At 37.6% G+C, this 25,486-nt stretch overlaps 3 protein-coding genes across 5 annotated transcripts in view; all 3 read left to right on the top strand.

The window, feature by feature from the left end:
• Window positions 1-5,273, top strand: part of LOC309501488 (single-stranded DNA-binding protein 2) — a 70,018-nt gene extending 64,745 nt beyond the window's left edge. For 2 of the 3 annotated variants that reach the window (XM_082173635.1, XM_082173634.1), the window contains 4 exons: window positions 614-692; window positions 800-828; window positions 923-1,024; window positions 1,944-2,129. In XM_082173635.1, coding sequence (XP_082029761.1) covers window positions 614-692; window positions 800-828; window positions 923-1,024; window positions 1,944-1,973 — 240 coding nt within the window. In that variant the 3' untranslated portion in view covers window positions 1,974-2,129. Of the gene's footprint in view, window positions 1-613; window positions 693-799; window positions 829-922; window positions 1,025-1,943 lie in introns of all 3 variants that reach the window. The other variant, XM_082173636.1, reaches the window with a different exon arrangement.
• A 4,698-nt stretch (window positions 5,274-9,971) lies between these two features.
• Window positions 9,972-18,046, top strand: znf622 (zinc finger protein 622). Its single transcript, XM_082173605.1, has 7 exons — window positions 9,972-10,101; window positions 11,062-11,631; window positions 13,148-13,393; window positions 13,516-13,678; window positions 15,617-15,732; window positions 17,183-17,326; window positions 17,500-18,046. The coding sequence occupies exons 2-7, from the start codon at window positions 11,064-11,066 to the stop codon at window positions 17,631-17,633; spliced, it is 1,371 nt and encodes a 456-aa protein (XP_082029731.1). The 5' UTR covers window positions 9,972-10,101; window positions 11,062-11,063; the 3' UTR covers window positions 17,634-18,046.
• Window positions 18,047-18,173: 127 nt separating this feature from the next.
• d2hgdh (D-2-hydroxyglutarate dehydrogenase) lies at window positions 18,174-25,055 on the top strand. Its single transcript, XM_082173578.1, has 10 exons — window positions 18,174-18,383; window positions 19,043-19,372; window positions 20,009-20,066; window positions 20,146-20,285; window positions 20,438-20,631; window positions 21,322-21,490; window positions 21,817-21,960; window positions 23,873-24,015; window positions 24,114-24,279; window positions 24,668-25,055. Exons 2-10 carry the CDS (start codon window positions 19,045-19,047, stop codon window positions 24,928-24,930), a joined length of 1,605 nt encoding a protein of 534 aa, XP_082029704.1. The 5' UTR covers window positions 18,174-18,383; window positions 19,043-19,044; the 3' UTR covers window positions 24,931-25,055.
• Window positions 25,056-25,486: the final 431 nt, after the last annotated feature.

The following is a 25,486-nucleotide window of genomic DNA, read 5'->3' as shown; positions in this document are numbered from 1 at the left end:
AAAAGCTACAGGAACAGTAACAGGAAAATTATGCATTTCTGCTGTTGTTCAGTTCTGTTGTAAAGATCATCAATTATTAAATTAGTTAATTTCATCTATAAAGCAAGAAATGATGTCATCGTCCAGCTCAGTTCAGTTCTCATACAACAGCGTCAGTACAGTCAGATCAATAATATTGTTGAATAGCTAGTGCTCATAAATATTGTTGAATAGCTAGTGCTCATAACACTCTGTGGTCTCTTTCTTCTTACATAATATGATTTGAACTCAAATTAACATTTCATGTACAATTATTTCTTTATTTGCTTAAGTAGTCATGTAATAAGCTTGATAATGCCAGTCGATCGTTATCTCAAAATAAATCCCTTCAGTGTGATTTAAGACCTGTCTGGATTTATTTGTAATAATGAGCTCCTGATTGTACATTATGCCTTAGTTATATTAATCCTAAATGTCACATTATGATAATTGTTTTCATAAAAATGCATGCATGCTTTCAGAGAAATCAAGGGGGACATGTTCATCCTTTTCAAAATGTTTATATCTTGAATTCAATAATTGACGCAGTCTTATTGTATGTGAATGTGATTGTGATTGTTTCTGTGTTTCTCAGTTCCCCATGGGTCCCGGTCCAGATGGACCAATGGGCGGCATGGGTGGCATGGAACCCCATCATATGAACGGATCGTTAGGTAAGCACTATTTTATTACACTGCATCAAAATAATGTCTAAATATGATTAATGAGCCACAAAAGACCTTTTAATAATTTAAACATTTACTATGTTTATTTATTTCAGGCTCTGGTGACATGGATGGGTTGCCAAAGGTAAGGAAGGTTTTAGTTTGCCAGTCAGTATTTTTTCCCAAGGTTTTCACACCTCATTCTCAACTGTCTTTGTCAAACATCTCTTTCGCTGCAGAACTCCCCCAACAACATGGCAGGCATGAACAACCCACCGGGCACACCGCGGGATGACGGAGAAATGGGAGGCAACTTCCTCAACCCATTCCAAAGTGAAAGTGTGAGTAGATTCTGACCCAAACCCAAAGACCTGCCACTTCCCTCACCTGCCAGTCATATACACTACTGTTCAAACATTTGGGGTCAGTAAATTAATACTTTTATTTCGCAAGGACACATTAAAGTGATCAAAAGTGACAGTAAAGACTTTCACATTGTTACAAAAAATTCTTTCAAATAAATGCTGTTCTTTTTAACAAAGAATCCTGAAAAATAAGCATCACGGTTTCCACATCAATATTAAGCAGCACAACTGTTTTTAACATTGATAATAAGACATTTTTCTTGAGCACATATAAGCATATAAGAATGATTTCTGAAGGATCATGTGACTCTGAAACCTTGAGTAATGATGCTGAAAATTCAGCTTTGCATCACAGGAGTAAAATACATTTTACTTAAATACATTTAGAAAACGGTTATTTTAAATTGTAATAAAATTTCACAATATTACCGTTTTTGCTGTATTTTTGATCAAATAAATGTAGTGTTGGTGAGCATAAGAGACTTCTTTAAAAATCATAAAAAAATCATACCGACCCCAAACTTTGGAATGTTAGTGTAGCTCCGCCCAGCAGGCACTCAGAAGGCCTCACATACTGACCATGTTACTCAGAACAGAATATCCAATCGGTGGCAAATTAAAAAGAGCGATACAAAATTATTTGATTTGTAAGTGTTACTGACTCAGTCCAAGAGTGAGTGCTGGAAATGGCTTTTGTTATAAAAGACCAGCAGTTTCCCGGACACTTTATTTCCAAGTTTTCTGTCCTTTGGTTACTGCTTTGTCAACAAAATCATGCATTTTCTTGCTGTATTTTGGGACTGTGATGTCATAACCATCTTGTATTTGCTCTGTGTGGAGTTCTCATAATCTCACCTCCGATATATCCCCCCCCCCACCCCTTCTCTCTTTCCAGTATTCACCCAACATGACGATGAGTGTGTGATTTCTTCTTGTTTTATCATTTTGTTTGGGGTTTTCTTTTTTGTTTCGTTTTCAAACCCCCTCCGACTGCCCCGTTCCTTTTTAACCCCGTCCCCTCTTCACGTCGATCAACCCCCGGCACCCTCTGCCCATGGAACTCTGGCTTTTTCTGCACAGCCTTCTGGGATGCCCCACGAGCAGAGGACTCACATGAAAGTGGCCCATCCCAGCTTGTGCAAAATGGCCAGCGGCAACAGGAAACAGCCCCAGAGCCACAGGAAGAGCTTGTTGACTGAATCTCCCTGCCTCCCGGACTTCCTCTCTGGTTCAGGACACTAACGGGGTTCAACACACATATGAAGGCAGGTGTGTGTGTGTGTGCGCGCGCGTGTGTGTGTGAGCAGCTTCACCGGGCTGCACACTTTATGACCTTTATGAACTCACTCCACTTTTTTTGATGCATTTTTTTTTTTTTATCTTGAATGGATGCAGTCGTTTTTACAGTGGAAAATATCTGCACCTTTTTCCTCCATTTTATTTTGTAAATGCAAGAGGAAACTCATTACGAGGGGTTCGGCAATGAGCGTTTTCATTATTCTGTGTATGTATTGTATTATTATCAATTGTTGATTTTATTTTTATTAATATTGTAATGATGGTTATTGATTAGGTTTTAATCTTTTTTTTTTTTTTTGAAAGGGGCACATTGTATGTATGTAAACCATGAATTTGACAGAAAAAGCACACATCCATAATGCACAATAACGTGTCATGACTTTTGCAGTCTACACCACGTTTTGTGTTTGCTGTGAAATCTTACCTCCTGCAGATTAAAAAGGTAGCGCACCTTTTATTCTACGTCTCTAGTATACAGGTTTCATTGTCCCTGTTGAGTGAACGACCGAGGCCAAGAGGTGCGAGGCCCAAACCAGCAGCGACTTTAACCTCTCAGACCAGCCTGTGTGTCTGACAACACGTTTTGAAGACTCAAACTATCTGTAGAGAGGAAGTGATGTCATACCAGAGCCGAAAACATGCAGTTATACTAGTAACCAGTGCTAAACTTGACTCAAACACGACACCGTGATTCACACCTTATTTATTTTTTGGTTTTGTTCATGAATTGATTTATCGCGCACACGTCTCGCATGCGACCCGTCAGGACATATTGTACACATGTAAATATGCCAGTCTAAGATACCTCCTGAAGATTTGTATCGTTCTGTCCCTCGCCAGAGACCCACATGCTTTCCTTTTGCATGAATCTGAACAGGTCACATGACATTTCACTACAAATTAGGTTCCCGTTGGCTCTGTGCTCAATATACTGGATACTTTTTCAGGTGTGGAACAAAATCCTCCTCCTCAAACACATTTTGTTGATTATGAGCTCTATATTACACCCAAGAGTGACGCGCACACGTCCTGAAAAGTGAAGCCAAAACATTTTGATCGCCCCCTGGTGGTTGGCTGTAGTATAGGTAATAAACCCCGCCCTCTCCATGTAATCGAACGGGACGCGAGCCAAAAAAAAAAATAAATAAATCCAATTACACTTCAAGTAATTTTTTTCCAAAGATGGTTTCTGGCATTTTCGGTAGTTCTCATCACGCTGTTTTTCAAGTTTGGTTTTAGTTTGCGATTGAGTCTACGGGAGTGTGGGCGGGACCTTGATACCGCGGCCCTATCTCAGGATCGCTACTGCGCAGACTCGGACTCCAAATTACCTATTTCGGCCATTTCTGGGCTATTTTGGCTTCATTTTTCTACAGTGGAAGAAAGCGGAGACACGTCGTCCATCTTTTTTTACAGGCTATGATTACACCGAATATAATGTGCAAAAACATGCGATGTCAGCAACATCCAGACCTTTTCTAAACTTATGAAATGAAGGGTCATTAATATGACATCCAGGGACTACTGAATGAGGGATATATGAGCTAAATGTGCCCGACAGCCTTTTTTTTTCTCTCTCTCTCTCTCTCTCGTTTTGTCTTTTGCATTGGGTATATCTGTTGTGTCCTTTAAACAAAATGTGTTTTTGGAATTCTCAGTGAAATGGTTATTAGGGGTCAGAAGGAACGGGTAAATATCAGAGCTAAATGCTAAAATCCTCCTGCTGATTACATACACACACACACATTAATCATACAGCACCTGTTTTTCAGTTCTCCACGGCTCAACGACACGATGTACACCGAGAAACACACATTTATACAGTGTTTATCTTATTTTATTACTTTCTTTCTTTGTAAATACTGTAAAATGCATTTTGATATCATTGACATGTTTTGATATTTCAGTCACTACCAATGAATACTACGAGAAAAAAAAAAAATGTAAAGAGTCGCCATTCTCTGTCCTTGACTCTGTCCCACTGTACAGATGTACTAAATCATGCAAATGTAAAGATTTTGTCAGCCTCTACTTAGTAAACGACGTCTGAGCGCTCATGTTTTAGGAAAGTAACCAGTACCGTTCGCTCCTCGTAGACCAGACACACGGGAGGACGCTTGCGGAGGGCGAAAGCCTCACGATGCATCCGTTCTCTCTCGGACGTGTCCTCACTTTGCACTTTCCAGACAGCAGCCCACCTTTTAACACATTGCCTATATGGACATACATGAACACAGGAAGTCGTCTCTTTATGTGCAAAAGGGACCACGCATTGCAAACTTTACTATGAAGGATTTTTATCTATTTAAATTTTAAAAAACGAACAAAAAAAGGGTGAGGATTTAAAAAAATAATAATAAAATGGAGGGAAGTGTCCTTCCCGTTCTCTCGAGATAGTGTTTTCTAGGTTGCAGTCTCTCTTCCCCTCGGCCAGTCCTCTGTATGTAAACCACTCACGTCGTTGGCCATCTCTGTAATTCTATTGTGACGCTGTACGATACTGTAACCTTAGCGAGGAGACGAGGTGCGGAGGGGCTTCAGATGTGGGAAAGGAAAAAAAAATCCTCCACCGTTGTTCTTTCTGGCAAACGAAAAGCAGTATTGAGTATAAAGCAGTCTGTCTCCTGGGTTTGCTTTGTATTTCATGTTTAGGGTAGTTTGGATCCTTGTCTTAGGGACTCTTTCTGTCTTGTGTAGTAAATTAAGATGTTCTTTGTATGTTTCTTTATATTGTAAAGTTACTTTTAGATTTAAAAGTTGCTTATTAAAAAAAAAAAAGGATGGAAAAAGTGCTTCAATAATGTATTTTTTTTTTGCTCTCTCTAATTTCTTTTTTTCATGGAGTTGTTGCTTATTTTTTTGCTTGTCCCTTCGTTGTAGATACAAATTTAAGACTAATAAAATAACATAACCCCTTTTACCAAGACTTCCTGCTCTCCCAGCTTTTAATTTATTAAAACCATTTATTTTGAAATGTGTGTTCTTTTCATGTGTTCTGTTCACTGCACCTGCTTACATACACTACTGTTATAAAAAGTTTAAGTCTCTTGCTCACAAAATCTGCATTTTGTTAATTAAATATACAGTAAAATGGTAATATTGAGAAATATTACAATTTAAAATAGCTTTTCTATTTGAATATATTTTAAAATGTATTCCTGTGATGAAGACGCTAAATTTTCAGCATCATTACTCCAGTCTTCAGTGTCACATGATCCTTCAGAAATCATTCTAATTTGCTGCTCAAGAAACATATATATCGATGTTGAAAACAGTTGTGCTATCTTGTGGAAATTGTGATTTTTTTTTTTTCAGGATTCTGATGATTAGAAAGTTCAAAAGAACAGCATTTATTTGATAAAGAAATCTTTAATGCAAAATATTATGTCTTTATAAAATAATCTTTACCATCAATTTAATGCTTCCCTTCTGATTAAGTTAAAACATTTTTTAAATGGTATTGTAAATTAAACATTTAATGAGACATTTATATTTTTCAGCAAGGATGCGTTAAATTGTTCAAAAGTGTCACTAAAGACTTTAACATTGTTACAATGTAAAATTCAAATAAATGCTGTTCTTTTGAACTTTATATTCATCCAATAATCCTGTTTTCAGCATTGATAATAATCAGAAAAGTTTCTTGAGCAGCAATAACTCCATTCCTGGAGTTACGATGCTTTAAATTCAGCTTTGCCATCAGAGGAATAAATTAAACTTTTTAATGTATGACAATAGAAAAAAAGTTATTTTAAATAGTTAAAATACTTAATATTACTGTTTTTACTGTATTTTTGATCAAATAAATGCAGCCTTGGTGAGCATAAGAGACTTCTTTCAAAAATATTTAAAAATGTTACTGACCCCAAACTTTTGAATATATACACATGTACACACACACACTTCTGTGGACAGGCTGTGCTGGTGAGGTCAGTTCTGTCACAGGTTTCTTGTTTCATCCTCTCTCTCTCTTCCCCTGAGAATTGAGTGTACGGCACCAACATCAATCTCCCTGCAGGAAGCGCCCTCGCTGTGTGGCTGAAGAGGAGGATAGCCGTTATAAATCACCGCTGCTTTTCTCTTAGGAAAGCATGTGAATATTAATTACACCGCGTTCCAAATTATTATGCAAATGCTATTTTACACTGATTTTCCTAAATAATCGATGCAAATGACAGTTAGTGTAATTTTCAAGTCACCAACTGTTAGGGTATAAGTTGAATTTCACTGAACAAACCACCCAACGAAAACAGTATAAAAAAAGAATAATAAAAAATAAAAATGCACTGTTCCAAATTATTATGCACAGAGTTTGAAAACATTTGTAAAGAACTGAAAATGGTCATTTGTTGAATTTGCAGCATTAGGAGGTCATATTTACTGACTTAACAAGGCAAGTTACATGTTAACATAGGACCACTTTTTTGATATCACCTTCACAATTCTTGCATCCATTGAACTTGTGAGTTTATGGAGAGTTTCTGCTTGAATTTCTTCGCAGGATGTCAGAATAGCCTCCCAGAACTGCTGTTTTGATGCGAACTGCCTCCCACCCTCATAGATCTTTTGCTTGAGGATGCTCCAAAGGTTCTCAATAGGGTTGAGGTCGGGGGAGGATGGGGGCCACACCATGAGTTTCTCTCCTTTTATGCCCAGACAGCCAATGCCCATAGCAGCCAATATTCTTTACAGCATGAGATGGTGTATTGTCATGCATGAAGATGATTTTGCTACAGAAGGCACGGTTCTTCTTTTTGTCATATTCTTTGCCGAGGTCATTTTCACACCTTCAGGGACCCTAAAAGGGCCTACCAGCTCTCTCCCCATGAATCCGGCCCAAAACATGACTCCGCCACCTCCTTGCTGACGTCGCAGCCTTATTGGGACATGGTGGCCATCCATCCATCCATCTGGACCATCCAGGGTTGCACTGCACTTGTCAGTAAACAAGACTGTTTGAAAATTAGTCTTCATGTATTTCTGGGCCCACTGCAACCGTTTCTGCTTGTGAGCATTGGTTAGGGGTGGCCGAATAGTAGGTCTATGCACAATTGCAAGCCTCTGGAGGATCCTACACCTTGAGGTTTGCGGGACTCCAGAGGCACCAGCAGCTTCAAATACCTGTTCGCTGCTTTGTAATGGCATTTTAGCTGCTGCTCTCTTAATCTGATGAATTTGTCTGGCAGTAACCTTCCTCATTATGCCTTCATCTGCACAAACTCATCTGTGCTCTGAATCAGCCACAGATCTCTTCACAGTACGATGATCACGCTTAAGTTTTCGTGAAATATCGAATGTTTTCATACCTTGTCCAAGGCATTGCACTATTTGATGCTTTTCCACAGCAGAGAGATCTTTTTTTCTTTCTCATATTGCTTGAAACCTGTGGCCTGCTTAATAATGTGGAACATCCTTCTTAAGTAGTTTTCCTTTAATTGGGCTCACCTGGTAAACTAATTATCACAGGTGTCTGAGATTGATTTCAGTGATCCAAAGAGCCCGGAGACACAATACCATCCATGAGTTTGATTGAAAAACAAAATATTTAAGGTTTATGACACTTAATTCCAATTTGCATAATAATTTGGAACGCTGTGTAATACGGTTGGACAGCGACCCTTGGGCCGCAATTAATTTCAATTGAGCGGTGCCAGCGAGAAGTCATACAAACAGCATAAATGCTATTAAGTCTCCAAGGTTGGGATGTCCCTGAGGTATAGAGACATTTAAACTCCCAGCTTATACATGAGTCTCGTCATGAAAAAGAAAGTGCTGAGTGAAACGTCGCCTCCATGCAGTCAGACTTATGGGAAACACTGCAATGCCACTTAATTATTAAAAAAGGGCTTTGAATTCATTCCTCAGATGTCCATGAGCTCTGAATCATGTTTAAAGCTGGCTACACAAGGTCACAATATTCACAACAAATTTTTGAATGAATTATCATTATCTCCTAAACTACCATTTGTACTAAAAGCTTCAGCCTTCAGGAAACATGAAAGAGGTCACGACACTTTGAGCAGTTACTCAAAAAGAACATTGCTTTAAACAGTTACCTATATCATTGTGTTTGGATTTTCTTTTTAAATGATACTTATAGGCCAATTCTAAAGCTTATTATGGTCCACCTACGATAATTAAATAGAAGTAGCGTTGATATTATGAATCATGTCTGTTCTTTTTATTGCACATCCTTGGTGGTATTGGCTTAATCATAGAAAAAGGTGCCATTGAGTGTCAGGTCAGAGGAAGAAGATGAGGTGAGGCGAAACGTATCTAATAGCAGCTACTTTATTAACAAAACAAAAGAGCCATATATCCAACACGAGAAATCAATGTAACAGTGTGCTAAAGCACAGCCAACACCAGACAATGAACAACTGAAACTGAGGACTATGGCTGCATCCAAATAACATATACAGGCCACTATATAGTAGGCGAAGAACAGTGTGTGACAGAAGAAGTATGTCCGAATTCACAGTACTCAAAAGAGTAGGCAAAAAGTACACGGATGACCTTTTGGCGAGATTCTGAAGTGTGCATACGATTGACAGATTTTATTATCCCATGAGGCCACGGGAAAGGTTTTATAAATGGCAGTGAATCGACGCAACTGATGCTGGTAGTTCATGTGATAATGACAACATGGTGAATGTAGAATGTCCGGATTACATTCATATTATCCCTTAATACTATAAATGGGTGCAAAATAAATACTTATTAAAAATAAGTACCTATATTCCACCGGATAGGTATAATTTCTGTCCCCAGGACATTGGATGTATAAATATGCATGAAAATTAACTCTAAAACACATTTTATTATTAAGCAAAGTGTCCTGAACATGAATCTATTTGCAAATTTGAGATATATAATATAAACAAAAGCTGTTTATTCAGTGTAGTGAAGCCTCTTCTCCATTGACATCCATTAAAAAAAATTAAAATAAAACGGCCTATGGTCTCCTTTCTTTTGTACCCACAGCCGCAGCGTTAGCATTAGCCATTACACTTTTTTGGCTAAAGGTTGCAGGCTTGTCTTCTATAGCTTTGGTTGTGTCGCTTCACTAGCATTCATAAATACTCTCCCATGGCCTCATGGGATATAACGTTTCTATCAAATGTGCACTTCAAAATCTTGACGGAAGAATTAGGTCATCATTGACTTTTGGCCTACTGTTTTTTGAATACTATGTATTCGGACATACTACTCTTTTGGCGTTCTGTTTTTCACATACTAACGTATATCTAGTAGGGAAGTATTCGATTTCGGACACATGGTAAAAGTTCATAAAAATAAAACTGAAACTAAGCTAAACGTTACACATTGGTGGCTGAAATGTGTAATTACATGCTGTAAACATGTAATTACAGCATGATAAAGCAACAAAAGGGATGTTCCCTCTGTTATATTTACATTAGTGGTCAATAAATATGTGGGACAGTTTTTTAAACTACTAACTCCGATCTTAAACCTGTGCTGCATTGAATCTGTCACAGAAAGTTATAAATTAGAATCGCCTACAAATTGATAAGTGAGTACATGTGTGTAGCATCAAACTGTTGCAGAGTAAATCACATAGACAGTAGGTAAATCATAATAAATAAATAAACATCCTCCAAACCGCAGGTGGCGCTGTGTCTGTGAGATCACTTGTGATCGGGTTCAAAGGTTGTTTCGTTTCAGCATCCTCGTGTTGTTGGTGCTGTGCTGTGACGTTGTGAACTTCTACTAGTGAAGATCGAATACACCAAGTAAGATCACACTTTCTGAGCTGTGAAAATGAATTATAATGTATTTATTTTATGGAGATTTACCACATGTTCTTGTTATGAGTATACTCAAATTTTACGAGATTTAATGGTTTGGTAACGTTACACTCTTATGTTGCTCTAGACTAGAGCACAATGAACGTGTCGCATGATCCGATCTAATATGACAATACTGGATTGAATTGTAATTTTATATTAATTTATAATTTATAAAATTACTTTATATGTGTCGTGAGTGTTTAATGTTGTGTACGCATGTTTCTTTAGCCTGGCGAACAGATAATGGGTAACTTAGTTGTCACGAGATAACGTTAGCGCTACATGTCAAGATCATGAGTCAAAAAATACAATTCCACAATTTTTGTTTGTAGTAACGTTAGTGGTTTGCTTTGTATATGGAAAACACTAAGTTACTGTGCTGAGTTATAATAATTGTTTAAAATATAAATGTTATTCTGCACCGCTCTACCCTCAAATTCCAATATCATCGTATTTTTGCTGTAGATGATGGAACAACATCTTAGTTACACCAATAATACAGCTCTTTTGTATTTATTCCACACAGTTTATTAATTGCATAATTTTTGCTGGACAAAACGATATTTTGATAATATTTTTGACGTTTCCATGCAAAATAGACACTCGTGCAGAGTCTACACACACACACACACACACACACACACACACACACACACACACACCAAACACTTAACTGAAATCCCCCTCAAAATCAAAAATATTAAATATAATTATAATATATTATATATATATATATATATATATATATATATATTTTTTTTTTTGACTAAAATATAGTACATTTCACACAAAAAAAAACCTAAATGTTATGCTTATTGTCTTAAGTCAGTTTTGAACTCCAGGATCACAAGACCCCAAGTTTAAGAATACAAGAGGGTTAAATAATTGTCTATTTTTCTGCAGTCATGTCGTACACTTGCATCAGCTGCCGTGTGCAGTTCTCTGATGGCGAGGTCCAGCGGGCACATTATAAAACAGACTGGCACCGCTACAATCTGAAGAGAAAGGTTGCAGACATGCCTCCGGTCACCGCAGAAAACTTCGAGGAGCGAGTGCTGGCACAGCGGGCCGCCGCTGAGCAGCAGAGCCTAGGTGACGGACACGGGTCGGCCTACTGCGCCACCTGCAACAAAAAGTTCTCCACTGACAACGCCTACACCAATCATATTCAGTCCAACAAGCACCAGCAGGCTGAGAGGAAAGCCCTGGCCGCCGCCCAGGAGACTGTCCAGCGAATGAACGAGAAGAACCTGGAGAAAGGGGCGGAGCTAGACAAAGATGCAAAGAATGAAGCGCTTCAGAAAGCACTCATGGAGAAACAGAGACACACCCCCTCTAAAGCCACACCCACACCCACTGAGAAACGGGTCAGGCAGCGGCCCGATAAACCGCCTCGGCTGCAGTGGTTCGAACAGCAGGCCAAGAAGATCACAGAAGAGGAAGGTGAAGAAGAGGAGGAGGAGGAGGAGGAAGGTAAGAATGATTTAAAAAAACATACAGAAATTGCTGTCATTAATATGTTTGTTTTCTTGCACAGTTGAAATTTTAAAGAAAGACAGTTCATATTCACTAATATTACCGATTTAACTGTACTGACACTATCGGACGAGAAGAATTTTTTTTAACTGAATTGAGTTGGAAAATGACACTAACTTTGCAACATTAACACTGTTATTGAGCAGAATTGAATCATCATTAAACTGACTTGAGCTGAATATTAAACTGAATTAAAACAACATTGAGCAAAACTGAGCTGAATAGTGACTTGTTTTATGAAGAACTGCTTTATGGCTGAAATTGAATGTTTCATAATTGATGAACTTTGCAAAATTGACACTTATTGAACTGAATTGAATCAAGATTCATTTTACAACATTAACACTAATGGATCACTTGCACTGAGCTTCGTGACGCACTTCTGTTTGGAAATAGTACGTCACACTTATTTCCGGTTTACCTTCAATGTACTGTGGTCAATGAGTCGAACAAACCCCGCCTAAAATGAGTGTCCGCAATAAGATTACATTTTTTTGCCAATTTTTATTGACAGAAGGTATATTCTGATGTTTACTGTGTGCATCATTTTCCAAACTCATCGGAACATGAAGTTTTAATCCAACCCAAGCCGATCTGAGAAAGCAGCGGGTGTTAAAAATACGTCATAATTTCACCACAGGGTGTCAGTGTTCGTCTAAACTAGTGACCGCGACGCTGAAGTGTATGAGAACAGATGAATAACATCAGTACGAACCACGAACATTTATTTATTTGGATTAAATATTTTAATCATTTTGTGTCATTTTTCAATGTCAATCTTTTCACTATTTACATGTTTATGCCCAAAATGCTATAATATTCAAAGTAGTTGACTCTCATTCTCCTCTATGCTGTGTACGTTACTGATTAAATAGCCTAGCCTATTTAACATCGTTACAGGCACGTCACGAGCATTCATTCATTCAACTATTTTAAAAGACTTGAATAAACACCAGCGCACACAAGCAATACTTTTAATAGTCAATTTTATTTAAAAATGTAAACCCAACAGGTATGAAATGTCAGAAAGAGGAAAAAAAATGGTAATGAGAAGACGAGCATATAGGACTGCTGCAGCTTAGTGGATACATATATTTAGCCTATTTATTATTCAGAATACACAGTTGGAAAGAAAATATATTTAGGAACATTTCAGCAGGCTCAACATAATTAATACAGAGATCATTATTCATTGTTTTAATCATTTGGGAGCCATAAAACATAGTGATAATCTGCATTCTCATGTAGGTGCACTGAACGCTCTAATCGGAAACTCACGATATACGTACTAACTAGAACACGGAAGTAGTTGTGCAAGTAGTCCATTGTCCTGTTTAATAATGTGAAGCTGCTTTGAAACAATCTGTATGGTATAAAGCCCTATATAAATAAATGTGACTTAGCTTTGCTTTGAAACTGCTAGCTAGTTAAGAGTGTTTGTTTTTCTTTGAAGAATGGGAGGACGTTGACGAGGATATGGATGGTGATGAGGATGATGAGGATGAAGAGGAGATGGAGGAGGCCTCCACATCTGGGGCAGCTCTGGCCCCTGGTGCTGTCCCAGCTACAGACTGTCTGTTCTGTGGACATCATTCACGCACGCTCTCCCGAAACATGGCTCACATGACCAAAACACACAGCTTCTTCCTCCCAGATATTGAGTATCTGGTGGACATGAGAGGGCTTATTTTATACCTGGGTGAGCCAGAGAGAGAACTGAAGTTATGAACCGGCATGGAATTGTTTTTTGTTTTTTAGAAGTTGGTCTTTGAAAATGTTTCTGCCATTAATCTTTGTGTTTCTCCGTGTATTTTTCTGTAGGAGAGAAGGTTGGTGTTGGTAAGGTGTGCCTATGGTGTAATGAAAAAGGCAAGTCATTCTACTCTACAGAAGCAGTTCAGGCACACATGACCGACAAGAGTCACTGCAAACTCCTCACAGACGGAGACGCGGCGCTTGAGTTTGCAGACTTCTACGACTTCAGGTACATGGGCATCTTTTAATATCCTCTGACCAGATGTTTTGTTGGATTGTCATTTCATATTACATGATTTCCAATAATCAGTTAAATGAAAAAAAAAAAAAATATGCTGTTAATATACTTGCACTCAGACCATCCAAGATGTAGGTGTCTTTTTTTTTCTTCAGTAGAAGGAAGATTTTTTTAGTTTAAACCGGGCTTCTAGCTGAATCCGTGGTCTTTGTTGATTCATATAGTGCAAGTCGACGGCTACCGTCACTTTGAGAGTCAAAGAAACATATACAGGCAAAACAAAATGCAATTATGCAACAGGAAGCACTCAGTTTGCAGAGGCTGTGGATTACAGGTAATAATGTTGCAAATATTGTTCTGTTCTACTGAAGAAAAAAAGACATACAGTACATCTTGGATGGCCTTAGCCTGAGTAAATCAACAGCATTTTTTTTGTGAATTATCCCTTTAATGAGGAGAAAGGGTGAAAATAAACTATGGTAACAATAAAATTCAATACATTAACATTTGTTAATGCGATAATTTATAAGAAATGACAGTGGACAATGTTTTTACAGTATTTATTCATCTTGCTTAGTGTTAAATGTTATATATTCTAATACAGGCCTCGCAAAATTTCAAAATCGCTGGTAGCCGTTCGGGCAGGCACTCTTTAGATTTTGGTAGCCCGAAATGAATTTTACTAGCCCAAATAAAAAGAAAAATTTTAATGTAGAAAATTGGTTAGGAGTCAAAACATCAATCAAAAACTTTTTAAAAACACATATTAACAATCGGATATAAAATTCTGAATCGGAGATATCAGCTGAAGTCACAGATGAGAAAATGCCACTCGATGTTGCGGGCATCAGCTTTCTCCTCCTGTGCATCAGTCTCCACTTCTCTGCTCTTTTTTTTCTTGCTGGGGTTTTATGTTTCAGGTGTCTTGAACCTATTCCAGAAAACATCCAGGAGATAACTGCCTTGTCAGGGCAAAAAGATTATATGAAATATGAAAAGAAATAATGACTCTTTGAAGCTTTGACACTTTTCTCTGATTGTTCCGGTACAAGATTGTAAGCATCAGGAGTTTTAAAAACAGTGTCACCTTGTGGCAGGTCAAATTTACATCACCCATAAACCAGAGCGCGCAGCTCCGCTGTTTTAAAGCCTAACAACGCTAAAAGTGTTCATTTTCTGATTGAATAATTCAAATGGAATAATGCTCTAATTGTTTTATGCTGTTTATATAGCAGAATATATGATGGTCAAGTCACCTTTATTTATATAGCGCTTTTTACAATACAGATTTTTTTTGTTTCAAAGCAGCTTTACAGTGATGGGAAAGGAGATTCATGAGAAATTGTGCTTGCGGATAAATCAGCATGATCAAAAACTTGGCGGGTCATATTTTTCCTTAATATAGCTAGGCAATATTGTGAATAAAGCGAGGAATTTGATTACACTATTTCAGATAGCCCGTCGGGCAGACTGGAAAACACAATAGCCCTGGGACGTCTGGCTAGAGATTTTGCGAGCCCTGTAATACATTTTTAACATTTGAAGTTGTATAAATTTACTTTAGGTACAGTGTTGTTTTAGTTTTTAATAAACAACCAATAGATAGAGCCAAGTCCCCGCCCTACATTTTTTTTCCTCTTTTTTTGATCAAAACCATTGCAAAATAAAATATATTTAGCTCAGAAAAAATAACTCAAAGTGTTATTGTATCAAGTATAAAATGAATAAAAAATGTTGTGGCTTTTATATGTAAAAAATACTTATTTTTAAAGAAGTTTTACATAAGTATAGATAGAAATAGTGTTCCCCACCATTACGGAGTTTCTAGGTTTAAGTACAAACTTCATCAGACCCATCAGGAGTAGTAATAAAAGAATATTGTATTTTTAATGTAAGCAATTAAACATTCTTGTCCTTCTAAAATAACAGGAGCAGTTATCCTGATGCTAAAGATGGAGATGATGTGGAGATGAAGGATGGTGAACTGCCTGATGAAAAGACTGTAGAGATTGATGACGAGACGCTGGAGCTCACTTTGCCCTCAGGTACTGATTGACAGCTGTATTTACAGCTATTGTAAGAATATTATAAGTGTTTATATTTTAGACCTGATGGGATGGTTTTCGTGGGAAATTGTTGCATCACTCTCATTATATTTGTAAAAAGAGGAGGTAGTGCTGGGCGGTTTGACCAAAAATTGATATCACGGTTTTTTTCAAAATTATGCCGGTTTACGGTCTATGACGTTTTTTTTTATTTAATTTTTTTTATGCATAGTCAGGTGTTCAATGCATTTTCTACTGGTTGAGAGAGGAATTAATGCAGTAAATTGACTTAGGATGGTCTATTTTACTGTCATTAGTGAATATTGTAGAATAATTCCACACTAGTAATACAGGTTTGCATGGCCCCAGAAAATTATGCTGTTGTTTACAAATAAAAGCCATTCATGATTCTAATGAAGTGAGGAATCAGAATGCAAAGACAATTGCAGTCAAAATACAGAACTTTTATTTTTATATTTTATTTTGAACAACACAATTAGAACAACTTGGAATACTTTTGCTAGTTCAAGTACAAGCCCAGGAACATGACGTGCATTCAAGTAAATATAAAAAGGAAACTTGTCTTGCATTGCTTTTGAGGTCTATAAAAAAAAAAATAGTAAAACAAAATGATGCAACTTGCATTAGTTATTCCTTCAAAAGTATTGCTTCGAAACCAGAACAAACATATCAAATAAATATAAAGTGTTCTTGATATTCCAAGACGTGTTTGCGGCTAAGGTGCTGGAGCAAATTCAAATTGCTCGTGTTGCCGCCTTTGGCGAGAATTTTAGCCCGACAGCACTTACATAAAATTGTTGTTTGGTCGACGTCGGATTTTTGGAAACCAAAAAACCTCCAAACAACAGACCCGGCTCCTCTTTTTGGCACAAGTTCTTCTGTGTCATGTTCTACTAATTCTTCAGCATCCATCGTCCCTGTAACGTAACAGCGCACTGCTGTTTGTTTACCCTCACTCGTCGCTGCTTAGAAGTGCAACATTGTAAAGGGTCCGTCTGAAACAGTGTCGCGCGCCGCAGCGTAACGTTCGTTCCGAACGTTGTGTAATTAAATACACCGGTATGGCGGTTTATTAAAAATCAATATCGTAACGAAAATATAAACCGGTTTTCGGTTTGAACCGGTTTACCGCCCAGCACTAAGAGGAGGCATAGGTTAGTTGTCACAACGAGTGAGAAAGGTTGACATGGAGCTTGCTAAATCTCCAACCTCTGGGGAATCACCCATTAAAAAAAAACGCAGAACAGAGGACAGTCTGATGGTAAAAAAAGAGTGCGACACAGCAAAAAATCTCCCGTTTTGAAGATGTACACCTAATTGATTGCACATCAGGCTTTCACTCTTGAAAGAAAATTTCTCCCAGCATGAACATTTAATTCTGAATCCTTTAAAATGCATATAGGACCAAACTGTTTTTGCTTTGTTACAGGTGCTAAGATCGGCCACCGCTCCCTCATGAGGTACTATAAGCAGAGGTTTGGTGTTCAGAGGGCACTGGTTCCTGCACATAACCAGAGGGCTGTTGGTCGAGTCCTTAAACAGTACAAAGCTCTTGGCTGGGCAGGAGACTTCGGTAAGTTACATGTTACTGTGGATAGTGTGCAAGCTAAATATTTTAGTGATGGTCCAGACGCAGAGTAATCCAACATTTGGTTTTGTAAAGGTGGTTCTACCAGTCCTTATCTTTCACTGGTGGTTAACTTATTTCTGCACCACTGAGTGTTTAAAACGTGCCTTGTCTTGCAGGTAAGGGCTTCATGAGCCAGCAGCAGAAGGACATGCAGTATGTACGAAGGATGAAGTCCAAGTGGATGCTGAAGATTGGCATGAGCAATAACACTACCAAACAGACCCATTTCAGACTTCAAGTCATGTTCTAAATCGGTAGACATAAGCATCAGTAGACATCAACTTTTCAGAGTTAATAACAGTAGTGGAGTCTACCATGAGAATCATCTGTGTATATTGATTCAACTGAGATGTTAACTGCTGCTAATATTAAATCCGATTGACTTGGAAATAAAACCAATGTCACGAATAAAGGTGGAACGTCATACAAACGTGATTGAGTATATGAGGAAACATTGTGCTTTAGATATCTGGAAATCCAAATCATGTGCTGCTCAAGCATGGGATTGCCACTTTTGCTTTTGTAGAGTATTCATAATGAACTTTATTGTTTATAATCTGACTGCTTATAAAAGATTTAATAAAATATAAAAAGATACAAATATTATACTGACAACTTCTGTATTCTAATTCTGTGTGAATTATCAATAAAATTTGCAATGTCTGTCTTGGTGTTTAGGATTTCTTTCAGAAAATAAATATAAATAAGTAGTACCTGTTAAAACTTATATAAAATCTTTGTTTTATAATATGGTATAAATATTGAAAAGGTAATAATAATAATACAGGAACGAAACGCTTATTCTAGTAATTGAGAGCCATTGTTCTCCTGGCCGATAGACCGCGCTGTTTCACAGTGTAATCCTGCTGCTAAAGCTCGAAGGTCACGAGGAAGTTACAATATTTGTTCAGATCTTTTAGTTGTAGGCAAAATGTAATAAGATTCAGTACCTTTGTGATATAATGTGAAATCAGCTGAAAGCCCCTTCACCTCGGACACAGTAGGTTTCCTACTCGATATGATCTGTAACACGATAGCGAATGTTAATGAACTAAATGATCAAGGCACCAGCACATATCTAAATCAGGTGTTAAAACTGAACCATTTCATTTAACTCGTGCAGATATAAACCATGGGTGTTTTGGAACATGTATTTCTTTGCCGTTTGTAGTTGTTTTGGTCAATAATATTTTGTCGTTATGAGCTTGTACCAAACTGTTGTACAAGAATGCTATCATTCTGCATTGACGTAAAATAAATAATGAAACAAAAAACTAATCTCTCTCTCTCTCTCTCTCTCTCTCTCTCTCTCTCTCTCTCTCTCTCTCTCTATTAATGATTTATCAGAATGTAATATATAATATAATGTTTATATCATGAGACCGTATCATTATTATAGATTTTTCTGCAACATGTAAATGAATTGCCAGATTAAATTCAAATTCTGTTTTAGAAAATGATTGTGTACTGTGATATGTTTGTTGGTTCATTTCAACCATAATTTATTCCTTAACATCCCTGTGCAATACGACTAAAGTTAAATATGTATCTCATAACAATATCTGCCCATATAATAATGGCAAACTAGGTTAAAAACGTACAATATTTGCAGTTTGAAATGTAATTACTCTGTATGTGTACTCTGTATCTCCACCACAGATATGGGGATCTTTCCGAGGTTCACAAGACTTCCTCTGAAGTCCACATTCATTTGGTCACAGTACAGCTCTGCTCTCAGTGCAGTGGGCAGAGAGACCTCAGACAGAGCTCTGATAGTGTCCTCGAGCCAGCTGATTCAGCATCGCTGTGTTCACAGCAGAGGGTTGGGAGCGAGCCCAGCCAACCCGGGTGATGCTCCTCCACGGTTACCCTTCTCCAGGGTCACACAGAAAGACCTTGCCTTCTTCAGAACACTCCTGCCTGGAAGAAGCATCACCGATCCAGACCTGCTGAAGTCCAGCAATATAGACTGGCTTAGGACAGTGCAAGGTGTTTTGCAAATTTTTATTTGCATTTCCTAAAGAATAGTTTAAAAGTTTTGGGAATGTTCTATCAATGTACATAAATTACATTTTAGTTGAAAAAATATATTGATATAGTATCGATAATATATCGTTATGTGAAAAATATATTGATATATGGTACAAACTCAATATAATGCCTTTGCAGCCCTAAAGTAAATTATTCAAAAACAATCTTCAGTAGTTTAATACTAATAATTAGTATTTAAAATAAAAAAGTAATAAAAAAATCATAATGTTTGAGGATTGCAATATTGGTAACACTTTACAATAAGGTTCATTAGTTAACTACATTAGTTAGCATGAACTAATAATGAACTGCACTTATACGGCATTTATTAATCTTTGTTAATGTTAATTTCAACATTTACTAATACTTTATGAAAATCCTGTAACATTAGTTAATGCACTGTGAACTAACACACAAAAACAATGACCGGCTGAATTTTTATAAACTGATGATTAACAAATACAGTAACAAATGTATTGTTCATGGTTAGTTCATGTTAGTTAATACATTAACTAATGAACTGTATTGTTAAGTGTTACCATAATGTTAAAGAGTGGTAATATTTTAAATAATGTGTTTTGTTTTTTCTGGCAGGTAATAGTGAAGTACTTCTGAGACCCAAAACAACAGAGGAGGTCTCTCAGATTCTTAGGTCAGATTTCCATGATCACATTGAATTTTGTATTGTGTATTTGGTTACACGACTTGAATCATCCTCTGTTTTTCCACAGGTACTGTAATGATCGGAATCTGGCAGTGTGTCCGCAGGGAGGGAACACAGGTCTGGTGGGAGGAAGTGTTCCTGTGTTTGATGAGATCATCCTCTCCACTTCTCTAATGAACCAAGTCATGATGTTTGACAGCATCTCAGGTGTGCATATATGTTTGCTTTCTAGATCACCTCTTTATCTATTATAACTTTACATGTATCATCTATTATTAGGGACAGTTAAATATAAATAAACAAATCAAAATCATTTTCCCTTAATACATTTCTTAAAAAGCGATTAATTTGGCTTTCAGGTATCCTCACTTGTCAGGCAGGGTGTGTGTTAGAGAACCTGTCTCACTATCTCGAGGAAAAAGACTTCATCATGCCACTGGATCTAGGGGCAAAGGGAAGCTGCCATATAGGAGGGAATGTGTCCACTAATGCAGGGGGTCTCAGACTGCTGCGCTACGGGTCACTTAGAGGGACAGTTCTGGGCCTGGAAGTGGTGAGCACCTCCATCTTAACAAAAATGAACACTAACATGAGATGTTTTCCAACTCTGAATGTACAGTAGGTCTCACACTTTTTGACTCCAAGGACCCCCATTGTCCACAACAATATTCCAAGGCTCCATAACTTGTCCAGTTGATACTTGATAACGATTTTCAAACATACTTTTCATTCACATTGTACATTCATAAAGTATAGTAAAATTGCCATGGAATTGTGAAATTATATTAATTTGCATATCTTTTCCTGGAAATCTTTTTTTTTTTTTTTTTTTTTTTTTTTTATCAGGCCATCTCATACAGTATATCCAGGTTCTTCAATGAAAAAAAAAATCATATGTTGAAGGGGTGAATTACAATAAGAAGTATCTTAATTTTCTTTGTTATTTTAGCTTATTTTGTTGCTTGTTTTGCCTTTAAATAATCTAAAGTCATCTTTGATGGACCCTTGAAAGTCACTCTAATATATATGATGTTCCATTGACTAAATAGAACTGACACAACAAAGACAATGAAAGTGTCAAAAATATAAAAATATACTTATATGCTCACATGATTACTCTAGATACTGTTTGAGAAGAATACATTCCAACATTTGTGGAGTTAGAATTCAGGCTCTTTTTATATGATATCCAAAAGTCCCTAAATGGCTTTAAGTTGTATTCTTGCCTATCTTTCATGTGTAGGTTTTGGCAGATGGGCGGGTTTTGAACTGCCTGGCCACACTTCGCAAGGACAACACTGGTTATGACCTCAAGCAGCTTTTTATTGGCTCAGAAGGGACATTAGGGGTCATTACTGCCGTTTCCATCCTGTGCCCCCGCAAGCCTAAAGCTGTCAATGTAGCATTTTTAGGTAAAATGGCACGTCAAATGTAAAGTACATTTTAAACTTGCTAAAGATATTATGGGCCATTCACAACAAGGATGATAAATATAACTATATATTATATATATGAAGAGTTCAGATGCAAAAGCCTCTTAAGTGCCATCTGAAATGTTCTTCTAAAATTATCATTTTTATCAAGCTTGTATATTTAAGTTCAGTAATTTCACTTAAATGGCAATGAAAATTACCTATTAATTGTAACTTGAGTGAAATTACTGAACTGAAAATTTCAGATGGCACCTCTTTACTGTGTGGCTACATCAACTTATTGCAGTTCCTCATGTGTTTTGCAGGGTGCTCCAGCTTTCAGCAACTGCTGGAAACGTTTCAGTGTTGTAGAGGGATGCTGGGAGAGATCCTGTCTGCTTTTGAGTTTTTAGATGCTTCCTGTATGAAACTTCTGGAGAAGCACCTGAAACTCACCAACCCCATCACTGGTAAACAGTAGTGTCATTACTGTTACAAGACCATTTAAAGGGATAGTTCACCCACAAGTGAAAATTCTGTCATTAATTACTCACCCTCATACCCAAACCCGTAAGACTTTCGTTCATCTTCGGAACACACATTAATATTTTTTTAATGAAATCTGAGAGTTTTCTGTACTCTCAATTGACAGTTACGCAACTACCACTTTGACGTTTCAAAAAGTTAATAAAGAGATTGTAAAACTAATCCATATGATTTGAGTCGTTTAGTGAAACATTTTCTGAAGAGACTCGATCATATGATGAACAGATTTAATTTAGGCTTTTATTCACATTTAATGTGAATAAAACCTGCTTGTCGTGCAAGAACAAACCTCATGCAGAAGCTCAAACACGAGAATGAACCTGATTGGTTCTTGCTGAAGCTGAAACATGAGCCGCGTTTCCACCGAAATTACCCGGAACAATTTGTACCAGGAACTTTTTTCCCAGGAACTTTTTTTGCCCCAGACCGGTTGCTTTCAGCGTTTACACCGCGGTCTAAAGTACCGGGAAGGTAAACTGCGCGCAACTGCTCCTCCCAGTCTGCGACGGACAGTAATCAGTTGCGCCACATTTATAAGTATGGAGGAGATTCAAACTGTGCTGCAGTTATGTATTGGTTTACTAACGAGGTAATTAACAAAACAATAGACGAGCACTGATACTAATGCGTGTTCAGAAAGCTCGTATGCGTATAAAATTAGACAACGTATGTTATCAGTTATTGTGAGATGCCTGGGACGAACGCGCAAAAAAATTTCCTCTCTCGCAAATACGCTTAAAAAAAGCCTGAACCCCGTCTATCAATCATAAATAGTGAATAGTCTTGTAAATAGTTGTTTGTTACTAACCTAACCTTGCAATAGATGACAATGTGTAAACATAATGACTTAATAATAAAAGCTGTGGCAGAAAAGAGACGAGCACTGATAAAGCGTGTTCAGTAAGCTCGTAATGCTAACGTTAGATATATTTGTATGTTATCAGCTATTGCGGACATTGACCGTGAGATGGCTGGGACGAACGCGCAGAAAGTTTCCTCTTCAACAAATACCCTTAATAAAGCCTGAAACTCGTCGCCAGTCCACCAGTTTTTTAAATTAAATTCCATATTTGCAGACAGACATCTCTTACTGCATGAAGCCACGACACGAACCGCAATAGATTTTTTAAAAAGGGAGGTTAAAAATAAATAAAATGCTGCGTGGAATCATCCAACCAAAATGCGGCGTGAACACAACCAATCAGCTTGTGCAGCGCACAAGTCCCACCCCTGAAAGTTCCTGAACTTTGAAAAAGTACTACCTCATGAGCAGGGACAATCGGAGGGGGAAATATTTACCCGGAACTTCATTTAGACCCTGGTTCCTGCGGTGTAAACGCATCGAGTACCAGCCCAAAGTTCCTAGTTCCTGGGGAAAGTTCCTGCGGTGGAAACGCGGCTATGATGTGTAACACGAGAATGAACCTCATTGGTTCTCGCACGTCAAGCGAACATGCTTGAGCTTACGTTTACCACAACTGATGTGTGAGTTGATGAATGTTTAGATGTGAATAAAAGCCTAAATTCAATCTGTTCACCATTTGAAGCGTCAAAGTGGTAGTTGCGTAGCTGTCAACGGAGGGACAGGAAGTTCTCCGATTTCATCAAAAAGATCTTCATTTGTGTACCGAGGAAAGACAGAAAGTCTTACGGTTTTAAAACGACAGTAAACGATGACAGAATTTTAATTTTGGGGTGAACTATCTGTTAAAAGCTACATTTAAACATGCCTTTAGAGCAAATAGAATGGATTTTCGGGTGGACTTTAAAATTATGAATGAAGATTTTTCATTTGTTTTTATTTGACTCTTTTAAAGTAGAATGATTGTGTTGCAGAAAGTCCTTTTTACATTGTCATCGAGACCGCTGGATCCAACGCAACCCATGATGAAGAAAAACTACACAACTTCCTTGAGGAGGTCATGACATCATCTCTGGTGACTGATGGGACAGTTGCGACAGAGGCGACAAAAATCAAGGCACTCTGCTCACTTGTGTAGTGGATCGATTGGCAGAATTCAACATTTTTCTGTGACGATTGTTCTGTCTAGCTCTAAAGGTCTTGTGTTATATACAGGCATTGTGGTCTTTGAGGGAGAGAGTCACAGAAGCTCTGACACATGAGGGTTACACCTACAAATATGACATCTCCCTCCCTGTGGAAAAGATCTACGATTTAGTTCAAGATATGAGGGGGCACCTTGGAGACATGGCCAAGAATGTTGTCGGTTATGGACATGTTGGTATGGTTACCTTTTTTTTTTCTTACAATAATTGCTTGACTGTGTCTAAAGCTGGAATAGACTACTTGACTTTTTGCTATGATTTTCAAAAGTCAGAGAAGTCTGCAGTCACAGAAAATTCTGTAATGAAAATCATGCGCAGACTCTGATTCCCATCCAGTCATCAAACATGTTTGATATTTTAAGCTGATTTTAGAACATATTTTTTTACATTTGTCATATTTATTTGATTTTGATCAAGCCTAGCTAATAATAAAAATAAAAAAAATCTACAATAGTGTACTTATGTGCACAAAGCCTTAAATAGTGGGTTCAGACCCCCTCAAACCCTGACCATAATTCATATCTTGGTTTTCAGTATTTCTTCTTTTTTTCTTTCTTCTTTCAGGTGATGGAAATCTTCATCTGAACATCACGTCCCCCTCTAAAGACCCCGCTCTACTGGCTGCCATTGAGCCGTATGTGTACGAGTGGGCATCCAAATGGAAAGGCAGCATCAGTGCCGAGCATGGCTTGGGTCTGAAGAAGAGAAACTACATTTACTACAGTAAATCCTCAGAGACAGTCGCCCTCATGGGCAGCATTAAAGCCATGCTGGATCCTAAAGGCATTCTCAACCCTTACAAAACGCTGCCAGACAACATACACTAATAGTTTGATGGTATTCATGATTTCTATGAAAAATTACTGTTTTTATTTTACCACGGTGTTATTGTAAAACTATTTTATGTTGAATGGAGCATAATAGATTAAAATCAAAGTATTTATTTTGTTCAGTGTTGTGTTTTAGAAGTGATGCTTTAAAACTACACTATGTAACTTTTGGCCCTCTAGAGGTTGAAGCATAAAACTACAAGCTACTTGCGGAGGAACATTGTTTTGGTAATTACGCGAGTTGTGCTTCGGCTCTGCTATGATGCGCGGATGAATCTGTAGACTCGAGGCACACCTCACCGCTGTGCCCATGATGATGATGATGATGATGATGATGACAGGTGACCGCCTAATCAGCGTGAAGACGGATATCTGTACAATTTCCATTGATCAGGTAGAGATACCTTATGCTGTTGTTGCTTTGACGATGAAATCAGTTGTTTTAAAATAACGTTACAAAAGTTTAGCAATGCTGACAATAGACAATTGTTATAGTGATTTATCTATAATCTGGCAAGGCTATTTTTAGGAAAATAGACCAAAGCAATTCAAA

Source organism: Leuciscus leuciscus (assembly GCF_965113295.1).
Source record: "Leuciscus leuciscus genome assembly, chromosome: 6".
NCBI classification, from domain to species: Eukaryota; Metazoa; Chordata; class Actinopteri; order Cypriniformes; family Leuciscidae; genus Leuciscus; species Leuciscus leuciscus.
This window is presented reverse-complemented; position numbering and strand designations above follow the sequence as displayed.

Bases quoted from the DNA above. Each gene is read 5' to 3' on its own strand.
- d2hgdh (XM_082173578.1), top strand. From the start codon at position 19,045: ATGGGGATCTTTCCGAGGTTCACAAGACTTCCTCTGAAGTCCACATTC. The intron at 20,067-20,145 runs GTCAGATTTCCA...GTTTTTCCACAG, and splicing joins GAGGTCTCTCAGATTCTTAG to GTACTGTAATGATCGGAATC. The intron at 24,280-24,667 runs GTATGGTTACCT...TTCTTCTTTCAG, and splicing joins TGTCGGTTATGGACATGTTG to GTGATGGAAATCTTCATCTG.
- znf622 (XM_082173605.1), top strand. From the start codon at position 11,064: ATGTCGTACACTTGCATCAGCTGCCGTGTGCAGTTCTCTGATGGCGAG. The intron at 11,632-13,147 runs GTAAGAATGATT...TTTTCTTTGAAG, and splicing joins GGAGGAGGAGGAGGAGGAAG to AATGGGAGGACGTTGACGAG. The intron at 17,327-17,499 runs GTAAGTTACATG...CTTGTCTTGCAG, and splicing joins TGGCTGGGCAGGAGACTTCG to GTAAGGGCTTCATGAGCCAG.